At 36.6% G+C, this 23,399-nt stretch overlaps 1 protein-coding gene across 9 annotated transcripts in view; it reads left to right on the top strand.

Moving 5' to 3' along the window:
• Positions 1-23,399, top strand: part of PUM2 (pumilio RNA binding family member 2) — a 75,114-nt gene that overhangs the window by 18,076 nt on the left and 33,639 nt on the right. For all 9 annotated transcript variants that reach the window (XM_085056953.1, XM_085056952.1, XM_085056951.1 and 6 more), the window contains 6 exons: positions 10,886-10,954; positions 16,904-17,009; positions 17,306-17,493; positions 18,129-18,301; positions 21,341-21,611; positions 21,888-21,981. In XM_085056953.1, coding sequence (XP_084913079.1) covers positions 10,904-10,954; positions 16,904-17,009; positions 17,306-17,493; positions 18,129-18,301; positions 21,341-21,611; positions 21,888-21,981 — 883 coding nt within the window. In that variant the 5' untranslated portion in view covers positions 10,886-10,903. The remainder of the gene's footprint in view (positions 1-10,885; positions 10,955-16,903; positions 17,010-17,305; positions 17,494-18,128; positions 18,302-21,340; positions 21,612-21,887; positions 21,982-23,399) is intronic.

Genomic DNA, 23,399 nt, shown 5'->3' with positions numbered 1-23,399 from the left:
GTTCTGATAGCAGACATAGCTGGAAAGAGGAAATGTCTGTCTTTCCCCTCTCTTTGATTTCGAGTAGCTAAAAAAAGTATTTTGTGATGTATTGCAACGTGGTTTCATTTGTTTGAACTGAAAGACAAGCACTGAGACATTTTCTGTGATATGCTTTAAAGCACTTCCTTAGCTAGAGAGAAGAAAATTACAGCATTGAATTTTGCAGATACTTGGTTTGTATTTTTAGTATTTTCCAGCACGTAGTGCATGGAATAGGCAGCTTTATGTGAACTGTCATCAGAGCGGGAAAAGGAGAGTAATTGCAATCACCTGACTGTGCAAACAACTTTGTTCTGTGTGACTTCTATTCTTTAGAGACTCTTTCTTAATCACTCCTTCCAGTCACATTTGCTGTTTCCGTGCATCTGCACAGTTTCTGATCTTTTAACCAGCATTTCGAACTGCAGGTGATAGTTTTGGCCGGTGAGGAATTTGACCAGTTCCCACCCACTGTGAATTGTCTCATGTGGTGTCAGGTGGTGAGTTGCTACCTCCTCCTACACGTGGACTTAGTGTTAGCTATGACTTTATTAAGTATCTTCACAAGAGTCCTTATGCTTTCCAACATACTCCTTTATATTTCCACCTGCCTTGATGTCTCCAAGTACCTGGTATGCATTGTTGACTCTTCATGTGAATGACTGCGTTATTCTCACTTTATCAATTTGGTTTCTTGTTGTATCAGCCTTTGTAATGTGTCTTGCACTTAGAGTTCTTTGAAGCAGAGTCCCTCATACTTCAGTGCTTATTCAGTAATTAGCATAGGGAGAACCTGGTTTGATATTACAGCAAACAGGATGTGGTCAACTGTGCATTCATTATCTTGGATTTACATACAGATAAACTATCCTGTGTGCTTGTGCAGCTCTACACAAAATCAGTTCAGGTCTGTGAGGAATTACTGGCAGCAGCATGAACCTGAGCAGTAGTGCTGCTTCCAGAGGAACTGTGGGTTGGGAGCAGCCTTGGGGCACGAGAATGGGAAGCAGAGACCTGAGCTGGTGGTGTATGGAGCCAGCTGAAGGTTTTTTGCATTCATTTGCAGTGCTCCAGGTTCTGGGTGAGATTGTGAATGAGGCCTCGTTCTAAACATGGTTTTTATGTGGCTGTGGAGTTTTGTCCTAAAATTAAAACTTGTTTTAGGCATTCTAAGAGTTTTGCATGATGTACAGGTGGTGGGAGCCAGTAAACTTGGCTAAAAATTGTCTGCATAGAGGCATTTTGCATTTCAGTAAATTTCTTGACATGTTCTTATTCACTTCCTTACATTATTCATGGTGTCAAGAAAATTAAAATAAATTTGGTCAGTGTTAGTTCTTTTGCTTAATCTAAGTTACCTGTGGGTTTGGAATGTTGTTTGCCTTTTTTTTCCATGTGATTTAAAATTGGTGGTTTTGAAAATGTATGACACTATTGCACAGAGGAGCTGCATGTATCTTTCTGAACTACCTTGATTTGATACCAATTACGTTAAAGTCAGGGTGAAAAAGGCCCTTGTGTGTCTTTCTGAAGAGTTATGTGAAAGCTTTTTTCTCTTCAGTGTAAAGAGAAAAGCAAAGTGGATAAATAGTGAAGGGAAGCAGATGGGGAGTATGTAGTAGGGTAAATTATTTCAGGAAATACTTTATTTTTTGTGAGGATGAATAACCTTGAGTTTAGACATCTAACCAGAGATTTTGCTCATAAAATCACCATCTGATATTTTGTTAGATGATAATTCAAACGTGGTTTGGTTTTATCTGCAATTGCTGCTTTTGCCTGCCCTACGTACTGTGCCTGTCTGTGTGCTGGTAGTGGCTTTTACATATAACTGCTCTTAACTTCTTGGCTTCTTAAATGAAAAAGTTGAAGTGTTTGGCCTTTTAATCCATTGAAGCACGGAGGTATCAGTACCAATTTTTGAACTAGTTTTTGTTACAAAGCTTTTGTCACTTCCGTTTGAATTCTAAATAGCCTACTTAATTTTATTTTTTATTTTTGTTTACTGTAATTGGCATAAAGTCTTTGGTGTTATTTTAGACTGTCTTTTACTTCCTTTGAAGGACTATGCAAGCTAGCATTTAATGAGGTAATAATCCCCAAAGCTAGGCTGCAGCTCTTAGTGAATTAGAAGTGGGGCTTACTGAATTAGTAGTCTCTAGTTGTTTGTTTTTTTGTTTTTTCTTTTTTATGGTTGGCTGGTTTTTTCAGCTTTTAGGCAATTGTAGAAATCTATGGGTAGTTTAAATACACATTGTCCAAAGAGAACATCCTCAGAAAACAGCTGAAATAATTGATAACAGCAATTTCTTTGAATGTCCATTCACCTGCTATAGACAGATAAGTAGAAAACACATATGCTTCCCTATAGCAAGGGAGGCACTAAAAAAATACACAAAACGAAACATGCTTGACCATTCCCTGGCTCTCCTTGAGGTTATGCAGATTTTAAAGGCTCAAAAAAAATTCAAGGTCCTTTTTGAAGCAGACTGACGTATATTTTAAACCTTGTCTTTTTTCACTGTCGCTTTATGCTGGGGCTACAGAAAAGTTCTGTGTTGTGTCAGCACCTTTCTTTGCAACAGCTAGTTATTCGTAGTGAAATGAGGAGTCTAAAAATTCTGATGGTTTTTTGTTTTTTTTTTTTTTTGTACTGTCAGCTCTTCAATTCATTGCATAAGAACTAGGTAGTTTTATGTCTTCATATCTGGTTGTAGCATCCACTTTGAGAAGATCACTGTGTTGGTATTACCTAGTTACTTCTTGCCTGCTCAGGAGGGCAAAAAAAAGTGTGAAACCAAAATGCCAACAGAGCTTGTTCAAACAGTACTGGATCATGAGGGAGAAGAGTTCATGATGCTATAAACTTCTGAGCAGGAGAATTATGGGGAGAGCTTTAGTTTTTCCATGTAGTGTTATTGAAAACTATAACCTTGAGAAATTAATATTTTTTATGGTAAATGTGTCTTCCATATTCAGGAATAAACAAAATGAGAGTAAATGCTCTGAAGAAGAGGATTGCTGCATAACAGTTGCTGGGGGTGGGAGGAATGTTTGTGATATCAGCCCTACAATAACACAAAATAAAACTGTTCCCTGGGAACTCTGTCAGAGTGACTTCTGGAATTTCCTCAGCCCCACTTTTAATGAGGGTGGGGTCTGTGTGTATATACATATGTACAAAATATTTTTTCGGTATAAATTATATTGTTTATAAATGAGTTACACTCCACAGGATTCCTTAAGATCACATTCTTTTTAAGATGGTGCTAAAGCCCCATAATTTGTCAAACAGAAATTTAAAATTTGGTTTTGGTGGTTTTCGTTTGGTTTTTTTGGTTTTTTGGTTTTTTTTTACTTTTCAGATGTTTGTGTAGGGGAGATGTTGTTCTATTTTAGATTCCTTGATAGCAAACAGAAAAGTGAAGATAGTTGAGGTTTCTAAAGAAAACACATCAACAAAAAGAGTATTGATTGCAATGTAGAAAATTAATTTATGGAAATTTTTACTTGATTCAAGGCCTGTGGATTCCAGGGTTCCAATTCTTGTTAGCACGTTTAGGAAAAGTTTGTTGACTCTCTTAGAATGAAAGTTATGTTTCATTAATCATTAGAAAATACATTGAGATAAATTGTCCCTAGCTCCTGCTTGTGTGTAGATAACTTCAGGGTTTATACACAGTTTTCATCTTCAGAACAGGCAAAGTTTTAAGCCTTTTTTTTTAATAGCATATTGCCTAGAGAACACTGGAAGGGTTTTTTTAAACTTACTAAATAAAGTTTTTGAATGAGAGCAAATGATGAAGTAATGAAGGCTGATGTCTCAAAACTGCAGCACATCAAATTAATGTCATGCTTCTGTATAGAAGTAGCTCTATAGTTACTGCTCACTGACAGAGCCTTTCTGTGTAGAGTGGAATAATAATGATTAAAAATTTGGCTCGTAAATTCATCTAAACTTCTGTTACACCACCTGTAGCACTTGCTGTTGCTACCAGAAAGGTGGTGCTGACTAACCAGCTTAACAAGAAGTGTAGATTTTTAAAATTCAGAAAAAAAGTTTAGTCATGTGCATGTAAGTAATCAGCACCAATTAAATTAAGCATGTTTAGACAGGAACTGCAACTCAAATTTCATTTCACAGCTTTGTTTTCAAACTTTGAATATATTTAGTGTCTTCCTTTTTTGTTTCTGGTATATTTATGAAGGAACATTAGAGTGAGAGTTACAGAATAATGTGTGCAGCAGAGGAAGGTGAAGAGTCTCACCAGACTACATGGGATTTATATGTAAACTATTTCATATCGAAGATTAAACCTGTACATTTTCTTGTATGAAAACTAGTTCTTCAGTTTGATTTCTGAACAGTAAAGGAACAGTCAGCCCCTTTTTTAAAGAATTACATCTTCTAGCTCATTTAAATAAGAAGCTAAAAAAGTGTATGGAGGTACTGTTTTAATCAATTGTTCTAATTAAATTTTTAAAATAATTTCCTGTTTACAGAAGCTCTAATTAGACAAGTTTTTATGACATTTTTCTTCCATTTTGTGAAATTATTTTATATACTCTTTATCACGTTTCTAGATTTTAATTTTGCTTTTGTCACCCTCCTTCCTGTGCTGTACATTTCTTAGAAACTTTACACAATTGAAAAACTGAGAATCCTGATAAGGTTATTTAGTATAAATTATGTGCCCTATTTATGTAGGAATATATCACTTCAGCTTTTCAAATGGAGCAAACTGTGTAACTGTTATAAATAGTTATGAAATCTGGTTTCAGTACAGACACATTATTAATTTATGTGAGCCCGGTAGCTCTGCCAGTATTTGGCTGTACAGATTAAAATCCTGAGCTTGAGGACATTTGACAGTAGTTTAGGCAAACTTGTACAAACAGTTCTGCCAGTCTTAGGGCAAAGCTCGGACTCATTGGGTGCGAAAGAGAATCATGAAAGCCTGAGCAATGAAGAGGCAAAGTTTCTTGCATGATGGAAGAGCTCATTTGTAGGGGGAACAAGTGCAATCTCTTAGTCCATAGCTGGCTTTTTAGGCCAATGAACTATCATGTAGTTCTGAAACAGGGGGCAAGATGTCAATTTTCATCTGCTGTTCTTTGTGGATAGTGATAATGTAATAGTAATTGCTCTGTATGATCTGTTGGCAAAAGTCTGTGCAGGTAAATCAGTATTTTCCAAACTTGATGGTGGCTTGTGAGATACTACCCAGCATACTTTGACATACATGTGTGTGTGTATATATATATATATATATATATGTATATTTGTATATGCTGTTGATAAAAACCTAGTAAATTCTTTTCTCCTCTGTGCATGCTTTGAAGTCATTGATGTACCTATTGAAATTAAGCAAGCAAAGAATTCGGTCAGCTCTTAGGATCACCTTGCCCCTTTGAGCTGGCTTTTTCAGCAGGCTGGACTGTGCTTTTGCTGAGTATATTCTCCTGCCCCTTTAATGTGCTGCAGAAACCCCCACCTTGAAATCTGCTCTTTTCATTTCTGTCATTGTCAATGTTCTCATTGCTGCTAGGATTGCTTCTCAAACTACAGTACAAAGCTCACAAGGAAATAAACACACAAACATTAAGATCCACAGTGATTGCTGAGCCAGGCCAACTAAATTGAGAAATTTGGGTCTGTTAGAGTATTTGGATGTACTAAGGGTCTTAGAGTGCAGAAGTATAGTACAGCTCAGTCTGAGAATGAGTTAAAAGGCCAAAAATACTGTAATTGAAGAATTATTCACTTGCCTGCAGAAGTTATAGTTGGTTTTAGAGCACTCTATTTTAATGCAGTTAAAATTGTTGAGTGCTTACTGGAGGAAGATGTTACACTTTTGAGATTGTAACTATAGAAGTATTCATTAGAGCTTAAAATTTGTTGCCTAAGTGTTTGGTCAGAAGTGCCTAACACTTTCTTTATTTGGACTGCTTCAGGAGCCTGGGCATTTTGGAGTATTTACTGAAGTTTTCAGTTGTATTACTGTTCCGTGTGGCCCTCAGAAAATGTTGTCTCTTATCAGAGCATGGCACCTGTTGACTTGGAGTTACTTAGGAGCAGCAATTTTCATTAACCAGTCTGGTAGTAAGTGAACCTTGGGTTCCCTGGTGCTTCAACTCAAAAGTGGTTCCCTGGTGCCTGTACTCAAAAGCAGCTCTAATTAAACAACTGTCTTGTTTTCTTTTAACATTGCAGAAAATTTTTGATATTTGGTGTACAAAAGAGTTCAGTTGTGCTTCTAGTAGTTGGCTGTTTAGCTACTCAACAGCTTTTGTTATCTTGATGCACTGTGGGTTGGCCTCTAAACGTTTTTGTTAATTTAATTTTAGTTAAAATATTATGGAGTAGAAATCTCTATATACAGCCCGTAACTGCAGTATGGCATAACTGGTTCGGAGATGTGCCGTTTAGGCTGGTTGTATGCTTTTCCTTTCTTGTCCTTTGTTATGAATCTCTTCTGGATTTGTCGAATATTTTTGTTAAATATATTTTTATTTAGTAATTTCAAGTTGGCCATGTCTCTGAAAGGTTTTTGGTGGGTTGTATTTTGGGGAGTTTTTAAAATGTCAGGTGTCCAACATGATTTTACAGTGCTTAACTTAATGGAAGATTGGCAGAATTGCTATGTACTGTGTTTTCAAAATAGTTTAAGTTGCTCATGGTGTTAAGTCGCTGCCATAATCATGTGTCTTTCATAAGATAAATACTACAGAAGAGCCACCACTGCAGAAAATTACTGGAAGAGCATTTTGCATTGAAGTCATTCAGTAAAATTAAGAAAAAAGCAGAAGCATTTGCATTGTGAACAGCAGCTTCCCTTTCTTTCCAGTCCCAGTGCTGTATTTAGTAGGTATTTTGTGTTGAATTTCTGGTCTAGGACACAGCTTCAACTGCAAAATACGTCATTCTCTTCTTGGTCTCTGTGATTAGGGTATTTATCTGAGGGGGGCGGGGGATGGGATTTGGAAGTTTTTAATGCAGAAAAAGTGGTTTTCCTACTTTCTGGTCAGCTGGTTTAACCACTTTCGATGTATAAAATAAAGTCATATCTTTCTCTTTGGTACTGTATTTTTTGTTATTATTTTCGACAGGCCTTTTTTCAAAGAAGAGGCTGTTCTTTGCATTTGCAAGAAAATGGTTACAAGTTTATTTCTGGGAAATTTCAGGGTTATTTGAGAGAGCAGTTGTCCCAAGATCTGGATGCCTGGATTCCAGAAATGGATATTACTGTAAGCAGTGTTGTGGTAATGCCAGATAACTCCCAGTCAAGAGTCTGCCTCCCGAATTCTGTCCTGAGTTACTGAGGGCACAGTTTCATGTTGCTGGTTGAGTTATCATGTAGCCACCGCTGAGTGGATACTCCTATCCCACCTTGCTCCACACCAGGTTCTCCTTGTTGCTCTCCCCACATCAAATGTGGTGGTCCTGTCCCTGTGATGTTTTAGCCTGTTCAGCTGGGTGATCTGCTGAAATTCTCATGCGTGGAAAAGGAGCTAAAAAGCCTTCTGAATCAAACTGTTACCTCGATGGTTACCAAGTTCACTCCAGGGGAGTGCTAAAAGCTGTTGAGGGAAGGGTGGCAGGACTGTTCTCGACAGAGTCTCAACAGAATAAAGGAAAGGTTTTGCATAGGCCTCTAGATTTATAATAAATTATTTTTGAATTTCAAGGAGCTGGTGGAAGTGTAAACTTTAGGAAGAAAGAGTCTCCTAAAACATAATTTTGTTTTTAAAGAAAAATTTTGTGTTAACATGTCATTCCTAATGCTGCGATGAAAAATGGACTAAAACATGCTGGTTTGTTGTATGTAGAGTCTGTGGAAGGGAAGGAAGATGGGAATTTTCTGTTGGTGTGTTAAGGGGGAAAATTTGTGAATATGCTTAAGACTATCTATTAACAGCAGTGTGTGAGGAACGGTTATATCTAAAGACAGCTCTGCTGTGTAATATCTGTTTGTGCATAATTTGGAGGCCCTGTGGCATGATCTGAGGTGAGAAGTTTGGCATTGTCCAACCCCCTGCCGTGGGCGGGGACACCTTTCATTAGACTGGGGTGCTCAGAGCCCCATCCAGCCTGGCCTTGAGCACTTCAGGGATGAGGCAGTGATGTAATCAAACAAAACCAGAAAAAACCTTGTAAATGTTGAGCAATATGCTCCACAGACCTCTTTTTTACTTATGAATTATTCTGGATGACAGGATATGAATAAAAATAGCGAAACAGGTTTTTTTAAATGTTCTGAATTTGTGTTAAAAAAAGTATTAAAATGTTTATTTCTGGAACCTATGAATTAGGTAATGTTGGTACTGAATTAGAGAAAATAAAACTCCTTGGTAATACAGATAATGCCAACCAAAATTTCTCCTTGTGAGGAAAGGATCTCCTATCTTTATGCATAGGAGATCCAGCTGGGTGTCACTCTGGATGTTTTCTTTCAGTTGTTGTAATGATAGGGCTGGGTTAGTGTTGAAGAAAGAAATGGAGATACTGGTGCTGGCTGTGTTTTCCCCAGTTGGTAAGCAATCTGTGAAACACAAATTTATGATATGGGGCATGGTCTTGTGGGTTGTTGTTTTTGATGGAAACAGAAACAGAAAAGAACCTCTTTGCTACAGTAAAGGACTGTATTTTGTCTCTTGCTAGTGGTAGCAATGGATAACACTAAATTAAATTTTATACTTTTAAGAAAGGGGCCAGTGAACAAAATTAATGTTCAATGTGCTAAAATGTATTTACAGTGTGAAAATACTTCAGTTTCTTGTAACGGTCTCTGAACTGCTTAGAATAAAAAGTTAGCTGTGCTCTTACCCTGATTCTTGGATTGTCTTTTCTTAGAGACACGGAAGGGTGTCTGGCCATGGTTTTGGACTTTACTGAATTGTGAAAAATAGCATTTAGTATTAGGTCTTGCAGCACATCAAAAACCATGAACAAATAAAACCACCACCACTGAAAGTTAAAACCAACAAAACAAACAAACAACAAACCCCAAACAACTCACCCAAAACCCACCACAACAAAAAAAATTATGCATCTTTCAAGCTTGGTTGTTTGTTATCCAACAGTGATTTGGGTAGTGTTTATGGTAAATATAGTTTGGCAAGCTTTACCTGCAAGTTTTGTTTAGAGACTGTTAGATCAGAACTACATATTGAGAGAGAAGTACCTAAATTAATATTGGTTTGTAATTGAAACTAAAGTGCATGACCTCAGCATGGACAGTGGCCTAGGTAAGATAGTCTACTCTCTCAGCAATCTGTAGAAGAAATTATGTTTTCAGAAACTGCAATATTCAAATTTGGATGTCTTCAACGTTTTTGTTTCTGATTTTTCTTTTTAAGTAGTTGCTCTTCTACAGTTACATTTTCTATGTGCATGCACAAATATTTGATTATCCCTTGGAGCTAATAAAAGTTTTGCATAAAATGCAAATGTTTTAATTAATTTGAAGAAAAGTGTCTTTAGCCTTTTTTAAGGATCTGTGAAAATCTTCTTTCAGTTTTTAAAAGAATAAAATCAACCTAATTAACTTAAATGTCAGCACTATTGGAAGAAGGCCAGTGTGCTGATGGGCCTGTTCCATAATTCAGTCTAAAACTAAATTTGCTCTTCAGTATCTCACTGAAATTGTTGGGAAGTGATTTCAGACTCCATCTTAAATAAAATATTGTTCTTCTTGAGGGAATATTTCTTTAAGTTGTTAAATTTCTTTGTCAAAAGCACAGAGACGCTCAGCCTCCGAAGTTAATGGCTTAGAATGATTGAGACAATAACAATAGTTTGGAAGTAGAATTTCAAGAATAAGGCATCTATTGGCCACTTTTCATATCCTAAGAAATAGGTGTTTGCACCAGAATGTTGAAAGCACAAGATTGTTTCTTTGCCTAGTATTTGAGTGTGTATTGAAAAGTGTTTGTTATGTGTTATCAGCTGTATGGAGTAACTTCAGTTTGGTTTATTGGCTTGTGTAAACAGATGAATTTACCGGTGAAAGTAAGTCCTCAAGAGACACTGGTGTTGGGAGGGAAACTTTAACTTTACTTTGAACTTGAATAACCATGTGCTGCGTGTCGCTTTTGGGAGAGAATGGAAGGTAAAGACACAACTCTAAATTCCCTTTTTAAATTTTTTTTTCTAAGCTTATCATGGCTTTGAAATGTCCTTATGGAAACCATTTGCTCAGGAAAGAATTAACCCAGTGCATTGTGTCAGTGCCATGGAAAAAGGAGGTGGTTTCTTGCCAGCAGCAAGTCTTACTTTAGTGAAATACCTTTCATGTTTGCAACAAACAAAAAAAAAAAAAAAAAGGACAACCACACAGAAGGAAAAATGTTATTTCCTGGAAGAAGGCATGAGGACTTGTGATAATGCAGTCAGTTACTATATTTTAAAAGCAGTACATTGCTATTAGGTTTTGTGACCTGCCTTATGAGCTTTTCTTTGTTTGCTGCCAGGTGTACTCAGTAACACAGTGTGCAACAGCTCCTCTCATTTCTAAAGGATTTTATATAGCCAAATCTTTAATGTCACTTTTTTTTTTATTCATTGTAAATGTAATGTTGGCCACCGTTTCTATAGTGAGAAATATCTGTATGGATATGGAGATTAAGCTGTTCAAGTCTCTTGGAATTTCTTGCATGTTACTAAATCAGCAGCATTCATTAAGTTGTTCACTAACTATATCTGTTTATGAAATCTAGACTCCTGTATACTCCTGTTCAGACTAAGTTGAGAAGCACATTTTGTGTGTGCTTTCAATTTTCAAAAATCATATGGAGTATTGAAAACTCTACTTCTGAATATATGTTTGACTAATGGATTTTTCTTTTGGTTTTCTCTCTGCAGGTTCGATCTGTGGATGAGATGAATCATGAGTTTCAAGCTCTTGCCCTAGAATCTCGGGGAATGGGAGAGGTAATTATTGAGGGCTAGAAATCCAGTTGGTGGTTTGGAAATATTGATACAGTTTAAGAAGTCTAAATAATATAACATGAAGCAAAGAGCTTCTCTTAAGAACCAGCTGATTATTTCTGTCTAAGGTGAAGAGAAATTAAGTACATTTAAAGGTTGTTGGGATGGTTGTTGACTGGGTTGCTCTGTCTGTGCCATTCTTGTTAGATGACTGATAGTTTTAGGGAAGTGAAAGAGTAATTTTTTGTGAGTGTGTACAGCTCAATGAAAGTAGGCATGTTTTCAGTCTCACTGTGTCTAAGGTAGTGGAACAATTGCTTGCTACTCCTGAGAAGCCAAGGAGACTGGGATTTGAAAAAAAAAAGTTTGGCTCCAGGAAAAGTGAGCTGGCATACCAGAAATGTGTGGTAATTTACCATTTTTTCACTAGTAATTACTCCTTAAAGGATTTTAACCAGGCTGAAGAGTGCTGTTACGTAATTTAGCTAGAGGGAAGACCAACTATTTCTTTTGACTGATTGCCTGTGTTTGGGTTTTTTTAAGTCAGTGTACTTTGGTGTTGGGGGAAGGAATTTAAGAGCATGAAGGATGACTTGGCTCCTTCAAAAGCAGTTCTTTCAACTGTTTAGAAAGTAATTGACAAGTGTTAGGGTTATTTGCTCTGACAGGACATGGTAAGAAATTCATGTTGAACTAAGATTTCAAATATGGATCCTTTTGTCTTGCTGGATATTTTCCTAATTCAGTTGATAATTGAACCAGGGACAGTATTGCAGCCTAACTTTCTTAAAATGATAATAGGAGTCTTTATGGAAACCATAACTTAGTGATGAAAAATAAATAAATGCTGTGTCCTAGTTGCTGAATGTTTCTGAGCTGACACATGGCCATTCCTACTTGATTTTTTAATTTTAATGAAGCATTTAAGCAATCACTTGGCTTTTCAGCAATTTTTGCTTCATCCAGGGTTGACTTTGAACCATCTCCCATTTGAAAAAACAGCAATAGATGAAGCCCCATTCTTTAGAAACCAGAGTAGACACATTGCTCCCCTCCCAGCTCTTAAAACTCCTTTTGAAAAGTAGTGAAGTGTCTGTGATAGTACCAATGTGATGGAGTGATGGGTAAAATTAATGGTGGTGGTTGGTCTTCTGACACCCACAGAGTACTCTAAAAAGATTGAAAACAATGAAAGTGAAGGATGACACAAATGCCTGGGAATTAAATTACAGTATATATGACTGTTCACACCTATCTTCATTTTAGATTATCTTGGAGGCATGTATTTCTGCATAATGAGGATTCTGTTGGGTTGTTTTTATGGCATCCCCTGGAATTTTTAAACATGTAAAGATGTTTAAGAAACACACACACAAATAGCCAGAGCTTTGATACAGTACTGCAGTATCAGAAATTAGTACTATATTGTGACCCTGCAATTACCAGGTTATTTTGTCTTTCATTTCAATGGTGTCTTCCTTCCAGGTATCTTGAGGTAATAGAGCTTCACATAGGTAAATTGACTTACTTGGTAATTTTCTTAATACACTGCACAACAATAAAGTAGTTCTGGAATAGATTCCATGGCTGTTATAATATCTTTTTTGTTTATAGCCTTCTAAAATATTAAAGTAAATGTCCTTGGAAGGTAAGAACTGGTAGTTGTAGGTTCTTACATGCTATCCTCCATATGCTTTGAAAGGTATGAAAGAGCAGTCATGTCAAGTGAACTGTTTCTAGCTATTGGGAAATTGTGTTCCTCATTTTCTCTGTCTGCCAAGATTTTTCTTTAAACTGAAATTAATTTCTTTTTCATAATTCTAATCCTCATTGATACTTTTTTCACAATTGGGTATCAATACTTGGCATTAGGAGGCTGTTAAGTCTGTGTTACAGACATCTTTCTCTAAATGTCTCTTAGAATTTTAGCTTGGTTAGAATGTTAGGCTGATTATATACAGATGATGCTTCTGGCTCCAGCTCCCAAAATCTATAGTGACCTCTAAGGTCATGTTAGTACTCTGAAGAAATAAGAACACATGGTGATGTTTCTCTCTAGGCACCTGTTTGCTATATCAGGACAAGCAGAGTGGGCTTCAGGATCTTTAGTATGACCCACTGCAGGCACACACAAAACTTACTTCCAAACAGAACAGAAAACAAAATCTTCTTTTGATAATGTCTATTCTTGGTTTAACTTACAGGGTTGAAACACATACTTTGTTTTAGGAGCAAAGTATAATTTGTAGTGTCAAAACTTCAGAGAAATTCAGCTGAGGTATTCATTCGGCTTTGTAGGAATAACTTCTGATCTTACAAATAAATTTAGAGAAATAATTTAAAATCCTTAATTCAAATGACAGTAATGGAGACTGTGCAGTTTCATATTGGTGAGATGGTTAAGAGGCAGCTTTAGCAAAACTGGTTATGAATATTTGTGTGTAGTAAAGGGCTTTGTTTATCTGGCAGAGAGCTAACAGGGATCAGTGCTGATACTGAAAAAGACACATTTAGTGTACTTTAGGGAGAGTTTAGTAACAAATATGACAACCTTCTCCATTATTTTTACTCAGAATTTGATGTATCTTTGTAGAGTTTGTGTTTTATTGTATTAAATGCAGAAAATGTTGACCAAAACACATGCTGTCAAAGAGTAATGCACAGGGATTTTTAACTACTTGGATTCATTTGTGATGACTTCTAGATTAAGTCTTTTTCAGTAGAACTAATCAAGCACATTTTTTTTTCCTGTCTGTCAAAGAGGAATACACTTGTTTAATTTTTCTGAAAAGTACTTCTTTGATTTTAATTCCACAATTAAAAAAGAATTTACAACTTCTAGGGCTGCTTATTTGCCAATCCAATAGCTAAAACATCCATTTAAATAGAGCACAGTATATGTCATATTCATCTGTCAAAATAAACAAGAAATCTAAATCAGTGAATAAGTAATAAATCTAAATCTCAGGGAGTTGCAATATTGTTAACTTTGTAAGATTGCATTTATTTAAATATTTGAGGGGCCTCTTTGTTGTGTAGAAATTTTAATGAAAATAATTTCTATAAATCTGTTTAATCTTCAGTAGTTTAAATTTAGCCTCTCAGTATGGATGATGCATTATGTTTTGTTTTAAAGGTACTTAATACTCTTTGTGTACCAAAGTACATGAAGACTGAAAGCAGTTGAACTTATCTGTTTGGAATTTGTGAGTAAGTAGTTTAAAAAAAGGCAAACCTCAAAAAGAAGAAAACAAACCTTAAACTCTCACAAACAACAACAGCAGCAGCAAAATCCCCCCGAAACAACCTATGCTTTTGTCGTGAGGATAATTGCTTTTTTCTACCAGGGAATAGTTTTTCTTCTGATACAAATCCTATGAATGAGTTTTGATATCAAAACCAGTATTGCAATGTGTTCTGATCTAAATTTGCTTATTGTTCTCAACACTTGAGTTGTCTGAACATACCTGTCTGATAGGAGAATTTACTAATTTCAGGGTAAGCATACTTCAGGTAATTCCCATGTTATAGCATCAGAGATATTACTAGATCTGTTTTATTCTGACAAGGTTGGGTTAGGTGATGACACCTTCACTTACGTGTTTCTGAGCTTTTAGTTGGATGCTGATTTGAAATTGGCTTAGACTGCATTTAAAATCAATGTGATTCCCAAGACTGAAGTTTCGTAGATAACATTAGATGCTTGCTTTCTGTTCTACCACTCTCCTACAAAATGAAAATTATGTAGTATTGCAAACCTGTTAAAAATAGAATGCTAAAAACAATATGCAGATTGCATAGGTGGATCTGGATTTTGTAGTCTTTTGCTTTTAGTTGACATGCAGTTGTGAGATTCCATTAATCTTTTTCTGTCTTCCAATGGCTAACTTCATCCCTTAAATCTGGGGTAACCTTAATATCCTGCTGCTTGCAAAGTATGTTTGGTTGACACCTGGTGGTGATTCTGCAATGCATTTAAGAGTGGGCACCTCTGTCAGGACAACAGTATAGCACCTCTTGCAAATGTAACACTCTCCTGTAGTTTTGTTGAGCTTTGGCTGTTTATCATCCTCCAACCTGAATCCTTCTGTGTTAATTTCTGTAAGGAGTCCAGGGATTTGAGGTTAAACAGTCAAACTCCTTTGTTTCTCATAAGAGCTCTGGACAGCACAGAAAAATAGCAGTCCTTAAGTTAGTCCGGAGGAGCTCTTGTCACCTCTGTTGCAGTGTTAATACTGGGGCTTGCAAGTGGCAATCTTATCCACCTCTCCTTGAAGCTGTTCTCACAAGCGTTTTCAGTGTTACTGTAACACTGAGAAATACCTGTATACTAACTCCTGTTAGTAGTTCCGTCAAGACTCATATTAAATAGCTATGAAGTTCAGAAGGGTTTTTTAGTCACTTAAGTTACAGGAGAAGCAGATGTCCATAATGTACTCATTAATTGCAAACAGCTTCATCAGATTATGTTTGCTTTTTTCTAATTTCACAAAATTTAAAATTCTAAATACAGCATTACATTATGCAGAATCAGATGAATCTGATGGATTGTGCAGCTTTCTTCTTCCCATTATTTTTTGCAAGTTGCTTTCACTTTGATTTCTGTTGATGGACCTTGTCAAGAACCTAATACATAGTTTGAGAATACGGTTTTTTAATTATATATAGAGAAAATATGAAATGTCAAATTTGGCAGTTGTATGGTACTGATGGGAGAAGGTAAAGGAATAAAGTACTAAAATCAAAGTGAAAAGGTTGCTAATATTTGAGTGATTCTTGTTTGTGTGGTGCTTCTGTCATGTCATACTAAGTCCTTCTGTCCTTGAAGACAGCACAAAAAGTGATCTAACACGACACTTTCTGTTTTACAAGTAGGAATTAAAAAAACCATACATCTAAATGACAGTGTTGGTGTGTAGAACTTCACATATGAATGTCACAGATTTATAACAGCCCTATGGTCTGAAGCAGCTGACTTGCTGCCATGTGTATTATTCACTTTTAAAAACTTGGAGCATTATGCATTTCCAAGTGAAGAGAACTTCGCAAAGAACATGCTGCTCATTCTGGTTATCACAGTATTAGTTCACAGCCAAGCTTTTGAGTCTTTGGAAAGAAGGCATGGTTAGTTAAAGCTTCTCAGATGATTGTCTTGATTTAACACAGGGATTAATTTGATTTGCTTTTTTCACAGCTGCTTCTGCATTCTGTTTTTCTTCCTCATACCTTCAGAATCTCAATCCTGTTGGGGTCATTTTAGCAATTCCTTTTTACAGCATTAGCTTCAGTAGTGGCAAGTAGATTTCCAGTGTTATTATTTCCTCAGCAATGTGCATTGCTTTATTGAAAGCTGACTTTTGTATTGGTCCTCAGGACAGCAAAGATGTGGACTTGTTAGAGTGGGTCCAGAGGAGGCCACAAAGATCAGAAAGTTGAAACACCTCTGCTGCTGCTATGGAGACAGGCTGAGAGAGCTGGTATGGTTCAGCCTGGAGAGGAGAAGGCTCCCAGGAGACCTCATTGCAGCCTTAGAGTACTTGAAGGGGGCTTACAAAAAAGAGGGAGAGCAAAATTTTACAAGGGCAGATAGTGGTAGAATGAGGGGGAGTGGTTTTAAATTAGGAGCAATTTCTTGATTAAATATAAGGAAGAAATGCTTTACTGTGAGAGTGGTGAGGCACTGGAACAGGTTGTGCAGAGAAGCTGCGGTTGCCCCATCCATGGAAGTGTTCAAGCCCAGGCTGGATGGGGCCCTGAGCAACCTGCTCTAGTAAGTGGCAGTCCTGCCCATGGCAGGGAATTGGAATTAGATGATCTTTAAGATCCCTTCAAACCCAAACCATTCTATGATTGCATGGTGTAAAACTAATTATTTTCATATCCTCTTAGTAGTATTGCTGGTTTTGCTCTTTTGCAAGCATATTTAAATAAAACCGTCTTCTCTTTTAACAGCTTTTACCTGCCAAAAAGTTTTGGGAACCTGATGATTCAGCAAAAGATGGACAAAAAGGGATATTCCTTGGTGACGAGTGGAGAGAGACTGCATGGGGAACTCCTCGTAAGTGATTGCTATATATGTATTAAAAATCAGTTGTGATTATTGAATATTATTTCAAAGCAAATGATTACCAAAATCATAATTGTGTATTAAATTTTATTTTCCTTTACTTTTAGTTGTGAAAATGTATGCTGCATGGTGATTGTGTGTCAATTAATACTTCTTGAGACTGTGATTTGGAATTTTTTGTTTAATTTAATTTTTGTCTTAATATTGCTGTTGTAATGAAATGCAAAAACATTACAAGCTGTATGTAAAAATTACATTAGTTTTGTTTATTTATTTGTTTTTAACAGACCATTCTATGTCCCAGCCTATTATGGTACAGAGAAAGCCTGGACAGGGTTTTCATGGAAACAGTGAAGTAAATGCTGTATTGTCTCCACGATCAGAAAGTGGTGGCCTTGGAGTGAGCATGGTAGAATATGTGTTAAGTTCCTCTCCAGCTGATAAATTGGATTCCCGGTTTAGGAAAGGAGCTTTTGTAAGTAATGCAATGTGTTGAGCTTGCCTAGATACCTGCTATGATCATTGTTACATGGTTATATTTTCTGTTCCCTTTGTCTGTTTTTCTTTTTTAACTCTCTTCTTTAGAAGGAAGTGTGTAGTTGCTATCTGTCTGTTTTCCTTGATTGGAGGGGGCAGAAGAGAGAAGTGATTTGGGAATCTTAATTAAATAGCTTTCTTAAAGTGATTTCCTAAAAACTTTATTTAAAGGTAGAAAAAGACTGCAAATAGCTTAATTTAAAATGTGTGATGAGCTTTATTCTAGATCTTCCTGTTCTATGTTTTCATGCGGGTTTGTTTTGTAACTGGATGTTTTAATTGTATAAAATAAACTTTTATTTAATTCAAAGTGTTACTGCTTTAACAGCACCGCTATAGTTAAGGTTGAGTTAGCTCTTCCATTATAAATCTTGGCATTCCTTTTCACATTTTGGCAGTTATTAATTGCATGTGGTTGAAACTTGATGACCAAGTTACCCACCAAATGCAATTTCATTGACAGCAAACTGTTTGTATTGTTTACGTGCACTGTAGTGTAGAATTAGGTCACCTTGTGGTGCTCCTATTGTGTTCTGTTCAATATTCAGAATCAAACAGATTCTTTTTCCTCAGGGCACTAGAGATGCTGAAACAGATGGACCTGAGAAAGGAGATCAGAAAGGCAAGGCTTCTCCATTTGAGGAGGACAAAAACAGAGATCTTAAACAAGGAGATGATGAGGATGTTACTAAAATAAATGGCAGAGGTTTGCCAAATGGAATGGATGCCGATTGCAAAGATTTTAAGTAAGCTTTTAACTGTTTCTCAAGAAGACAAGCATGTCTCTTAAGGGCATTATTACAGTTCTGGTTTGTGTGTCAGCTTTAAACATTACCCAGCTGCAGACTGATTCTCCCCGCCTCAAGTCCTCCCTTTCCCACTGTGCCACATGTTTCTTAGGATGTCATTAATGTGTGTGTCACTTCTCATGAGACAAATTCATCTTAACATAGTAATTATTAAAAGTAAATGGGTACCTTTTGAATGTGGTGAATTAAAGAGGGATGAAAACTTTAACACTATTAATGTCAAACTAAATTTCTTTCTCTCTCTGCTTCTTTTTAATAATCTTAACTTTTGCATCTGATTGTTCTTGTAGAGTAAGTCCTACAGAATTTTAACTTTCCTTCTGATTTTGCTAGTGGATACCACAGCCTAACACAACTAATCATTTCCCCATAAGTCTTTTTAGAAACCATATCTTTGACTAAGGTGGAACAGTGTATTTTCCTATTCATATAGGTAAATGTCACCTACAGAATGGTGTTGTGGTTTGGTTGTGTTTGTAGGGAAAAAAAGATTGGACTGAGCTCAAGCTTTTGAACAGTGAACTCTTACATGACAGCACAGCCAGTCTGTTGGTTTTTTTTTTTCTCCTAGTACTAAACTGCATTTTAAATTGGGTATTTTTTAAGGGCTAATCTTTCTTTTTGAATGACTGTGATACATTTGTAAGTGTCATACAGAAGAATTAACAAGATAGAGAACTAGAACGCCTCTCATAAATTTGTATTAATGTGATTAACATGACCAAATCGTTGTGGTTTCATTAGTTCATTACTGAACAAGTATATTAAAATGCATGTTTGAATCCCATACGTAAGTATTTCCTACCCTTTAAAAAATGTATTTACCCGAGGCTAAGGAGGGATTCTTCAAGTCAACTTTTCAAGACGTATCATTGAAAATAACATAATCTAATACCAAGCATACCAGAGAGCTCACATTGGCTCCTTTCAGATGCGTGCTGCAATATGCACAATAAACAAAGTTACCTTCAATGTTACACGTCAAAAATGCAGAATAACTTGTGTCCCACTTCTCTTTACCAGTATCTATTTCGATTTTGAAATAGGTATTTGTAAAGTACCTTCTGTATTATTTAAAGAGAGAAGTTATTAAAAAACACACAAGTGCAAAAAAGCATCCAAAGCCAGTAAACCTCTCTCAAAAAAAAAAAAAAAAGCGCCATCTAGTTGAAAAGGGCCATATAAAGTGGTGGTATAGAGCCCTCCAAACAGAGGTTTATAATTGAAGTATTGACACAACTTTAACTATAGCAACAGAACAGCACCAATATAAGGAGCAACCTATATTAGCTAACCATAAGTATTAACAAAGAAACTTCATCCTGTCCTCCTCCTTGTATTTTTATTGTACTTGTAGCATTTTTAAACTAAAGTATGTACTGAAATAACTGCCTTTTTTCCTTTTGTTCTTCACTTTGTTGATACTGTATTTCACTTGGCAAAAATAGGAAGTATTAAATGGCTTTAAACTCAAGTTTTGAGCAAGACATGGTTGCTTGCTAGGATACTTAGATGGTAAGCTAGCATGTTATAGACAATTGTCATGAGTTGTTTGCTACATTAAAAAAACCTCTAGTAAAAAAAACACTACTTTCTTTGAAATATTTTGTCCAGAGTATTGAACCATACAGTGTTGTAATAAACTCCTGAGAAGGCTGACTTCTGGCTGTACAGACTTCAGAGTTACCAGCCATTACATGAGTACTAGCAGATTGCTTTGCAGTAGTCATGTGCTTCAGTGAGGAACAGATACTTTGGCTTTGGAGCCCTGAAGAGGAAGCAGAACAGGTAGTACTGAGGCTATATCTCTGTCCTAGAATTAGCAGTACGGCAAACTGGTCTGGCACTGTACTGCTGGAATAAACATGGGTTCTTCCTGCAAGATGGCATTTGATTTTTGAGCCCAGTTTTCACACGTAAAGCAAACTTAACTAAAAGTTTTACATTTCCTGAGAAACAATACATAATCATGAAGTTCTGCCAACACAGTAATGTTAAAGGATCATAGATTTTCTCACACAACTCTTTCCTAGTAGTTAACTTAGACTTTTGCCAATAAAAAACGATAGTCTAAACAATATGGCCTCCCACAGAAGGTGGGGTACCACTCCAAATTAAAGCAACCTAAATCTAACCAAATACAGTGTTTGGAATCTGTTTAGGATGTGACTCTGTTGACACCTCACTTCATGTGTTTGCCTGTAGGTGTTCATAGGTGCACAGAAATTCCCCATTGTATTCCCACATTGTAGTCAGTGGGTAGTCAGTCAGTCAGATGAGAGAGCAATTCAGCTTTTATATATAATAATATATCTATGATACTGTACATGATATTCAGGATTATATTAGGAACACTTTTTTCCCATCAATCATCAGTGTAGTATAGTCTATTAAATGAGTTGTGCAGGAAATGAAATGTTTTAGTCAAATGCTAAATGAAGTGGTTATTAGTTCATTTTACTCAAGGTAAAAATATATAGTTTGCTTTTCAGGTGTGGAGAAATACTTACAATATTTTATGTTTGTCTTTTCCAACTGAAATTTTGTTGTGTCTTTCTCTTCTTTGGCGTGAGATGCCCTTAGCTGTTTCTTTTTTTTAAATTTCTCTTTAGTACATTTCACATCACTCCCAAAATACAATGAAGAGACATCCCAAAATTTACAGATGACCACAGTTCACTCAGTTTGATTCAAAACAGCCTCACAGATTAGTTTGTTTTTCTCACAAGTGGTTTGAAAAGCTGTATAGTCAGTCTTAAACTTAAAAAAAATTAATAAAATTATGCTTTAGAGTTAAATGTGTCCTTTATCTTGAGCTATCAGTGCATGCTGGTTGAAAATGTTAAAATGAGTCCGTCACTTCCCTTTGTAAAGTCTGTTGAGTTCAGAGCTGCTTTTAAAGTAGAAATACTGTACTCAGTCCATGGACAGCTTTATTTAAGACTGAAGAATCTATCTTAAATTTCTTCTGAACAGTCGTACCCCTGGAAGTCGACAGGCCTCCCCAACAGAAGTAGCTGAACGCCTGGGCCCCAATCCCAGCACCACAGAAGGATTAGGTCCACTTCCCAATCCTACAGCCCACAAGCCTCTGGTAGAAGAATTTTCAAATCCAGAAAATCAGAATCTAGATGCCATGGAACAAGTTGGTCTTGATTCTCTACAGTTTGACTATCCTGGCAATCAGGTACAAATGGACTCTTCAGGAGCTACTGTAGGACTTTTTGACTACAATTCTCAGCAGCAGGTGAGTAGTGGACTGTGGCAAGTGGATCCTTCAAGTTGTTGATTATCCTCTTGATAATCAGTCATTTCAATATACAATGCATTTAATGTTATTTTGCTTGTGACTTAGTCAAGGGCAAATAACTGTAATTAATCTAGAAGAATATTGGTGCATAATTTTCTAGTTTAGTAACTTACTATTACAGAAGCCTGCTTTGAAATTTTTTTTTTGTAAGAAAATCCAAGTATATTATAGTCTTGTCTTTTGAAAACTGAAATGCTTTTTTTTTTCCAATAGCTTTTCCAGAGGACTAATGCTCTGACTGTTCAACAGTTGACAGCAGCCCAGCAGCAGCAATACGCACTGGCTGCAGCTCAGCAGCCACACATAGGTAAGGTTTCTGTACAGTACAGCAAGTGTCTCTGACAAAAGTGGGTGTGTTGCTTGTATAGAATCCTTTCAGTTTACCCCCAGTCTTCTAATTCAAACAGATATTGATCTCTTTTCCTGTTGTAGTGGTTCTCATGAAAACTGCTCAGAATGACTGCCTAGGACTGTCCTGTCCTTAGAGGAAGTTTTCTGTTGTAAAGTTTCCCCTTTGAACAGTTCTATACAAAGAAATAATACTTATATTTGCTTCTGTTGCATAGTAGTTGAATTTTGATGAGAGTAAAAGTTAAAAATACTGACTCCTATAAGCAGTAATAGAAACACTAGCTTTATTTACTAAAAACTAATAAGCAATTCTAATTCTAATGGCATCTTTTAAACAGATAGCTCTTTCTTCTTGCAGGTACCTTTGTGATGAAGATAATTCTTTAATAGGCTTTTTTTTTCTGTCCCTGTGGTTCAATGAGTTAGTTAAATGCATACAACTCCACAAGGAGGCTTTATTTCAGTGACAGCAATTTTATCTTCTGCTGTGGGGAAGCTGTCAGTGTTTAGGGTGAGGCAGGTTGGAACATACATGGAAGCAATTCCTTGTTTAAGGAAGGGAGATAGTTGGGGTTTAAAGATTTTCACTCTCCAGTTCACTGGTCTGTTGAGGTGTGTGCACAAATCTCTTTCCTCTGTGAGGAAAAAAGGGTTCTCAGGATCAGAAGGGCAAGCAGAAGTAGGAAGCATCTCCAGTGGTATGTGTCCACGCTCTCCTGCAAATAAGTTTTCCCACCAGCTTGTTTAGCTAGACTGGGAGGTCTGCTCAGACAGGGATCAGCAGCCTATAGCTGGGATTGAAAGATGGCAGCTCTTTACTGTTATGTAGCTGATGAAAACAGGCTGAGTGCTGGAATCATGGCAGATTGAGATGTTTGTGTGAGTCCACAAGTCCTGTCTTTGACTTCTGAACTGCAGAGAAGCCTCTACTTTGTATGAAGTGCTGACTGAGTAGTCAGCTGAATTTTTCCTCTTTAAAATGCAGCCCCTTCTGATGTGCATATTGATAGAAATGTATCAAGAAATATTTGGAAGGAGGGATAGCTTGATGTGCCTTGCTGCAGCATTTGCTGACTCAGTGTTGGATAGTGTGTGAACCTGACTGACTGGGGAAACTGGGTAGCAATGCTTTGTTTGCCCGAGTTTCTGCAGTTGTCTCCTTCCATTACAATTCCTATATCAAATTACGATTCTTGGAAGTAAGAATAGCATCTTGTAAGTGGCTGTTTAAAAGCTAGGTATCTGACTTGAACTATGTGGTTAAATTTTTTTCTTAATTGTCAGTGAAGAGAGATTTTGTCTCTAGCAGGTGGTTCATTTCATCTGGCTGATTCACTTTAGACACTACATGACTTGTCTGCTACAGAATTCATT

This window comes from Lichenostomus cassidix, chromosome 3 (assembly GCF_008360975.1).
Source record: "Lichenostomus cassidix isolate B80296 chromosome 3, HeHo_3.0, whole genome shotgun sequence".
NCBI classification, from domain to species: domain Eukaryota; kingdom Metazoa; phylum Chordata; class Aves; order Passeriformes; family Meliphagidae; genus Lichenostomus; species Lichenostomus cassidix.
Note: the sequence above shows the minus strand (reverse complement) of the source record. Positions and strands in the feature narration are given on the sequence as shown.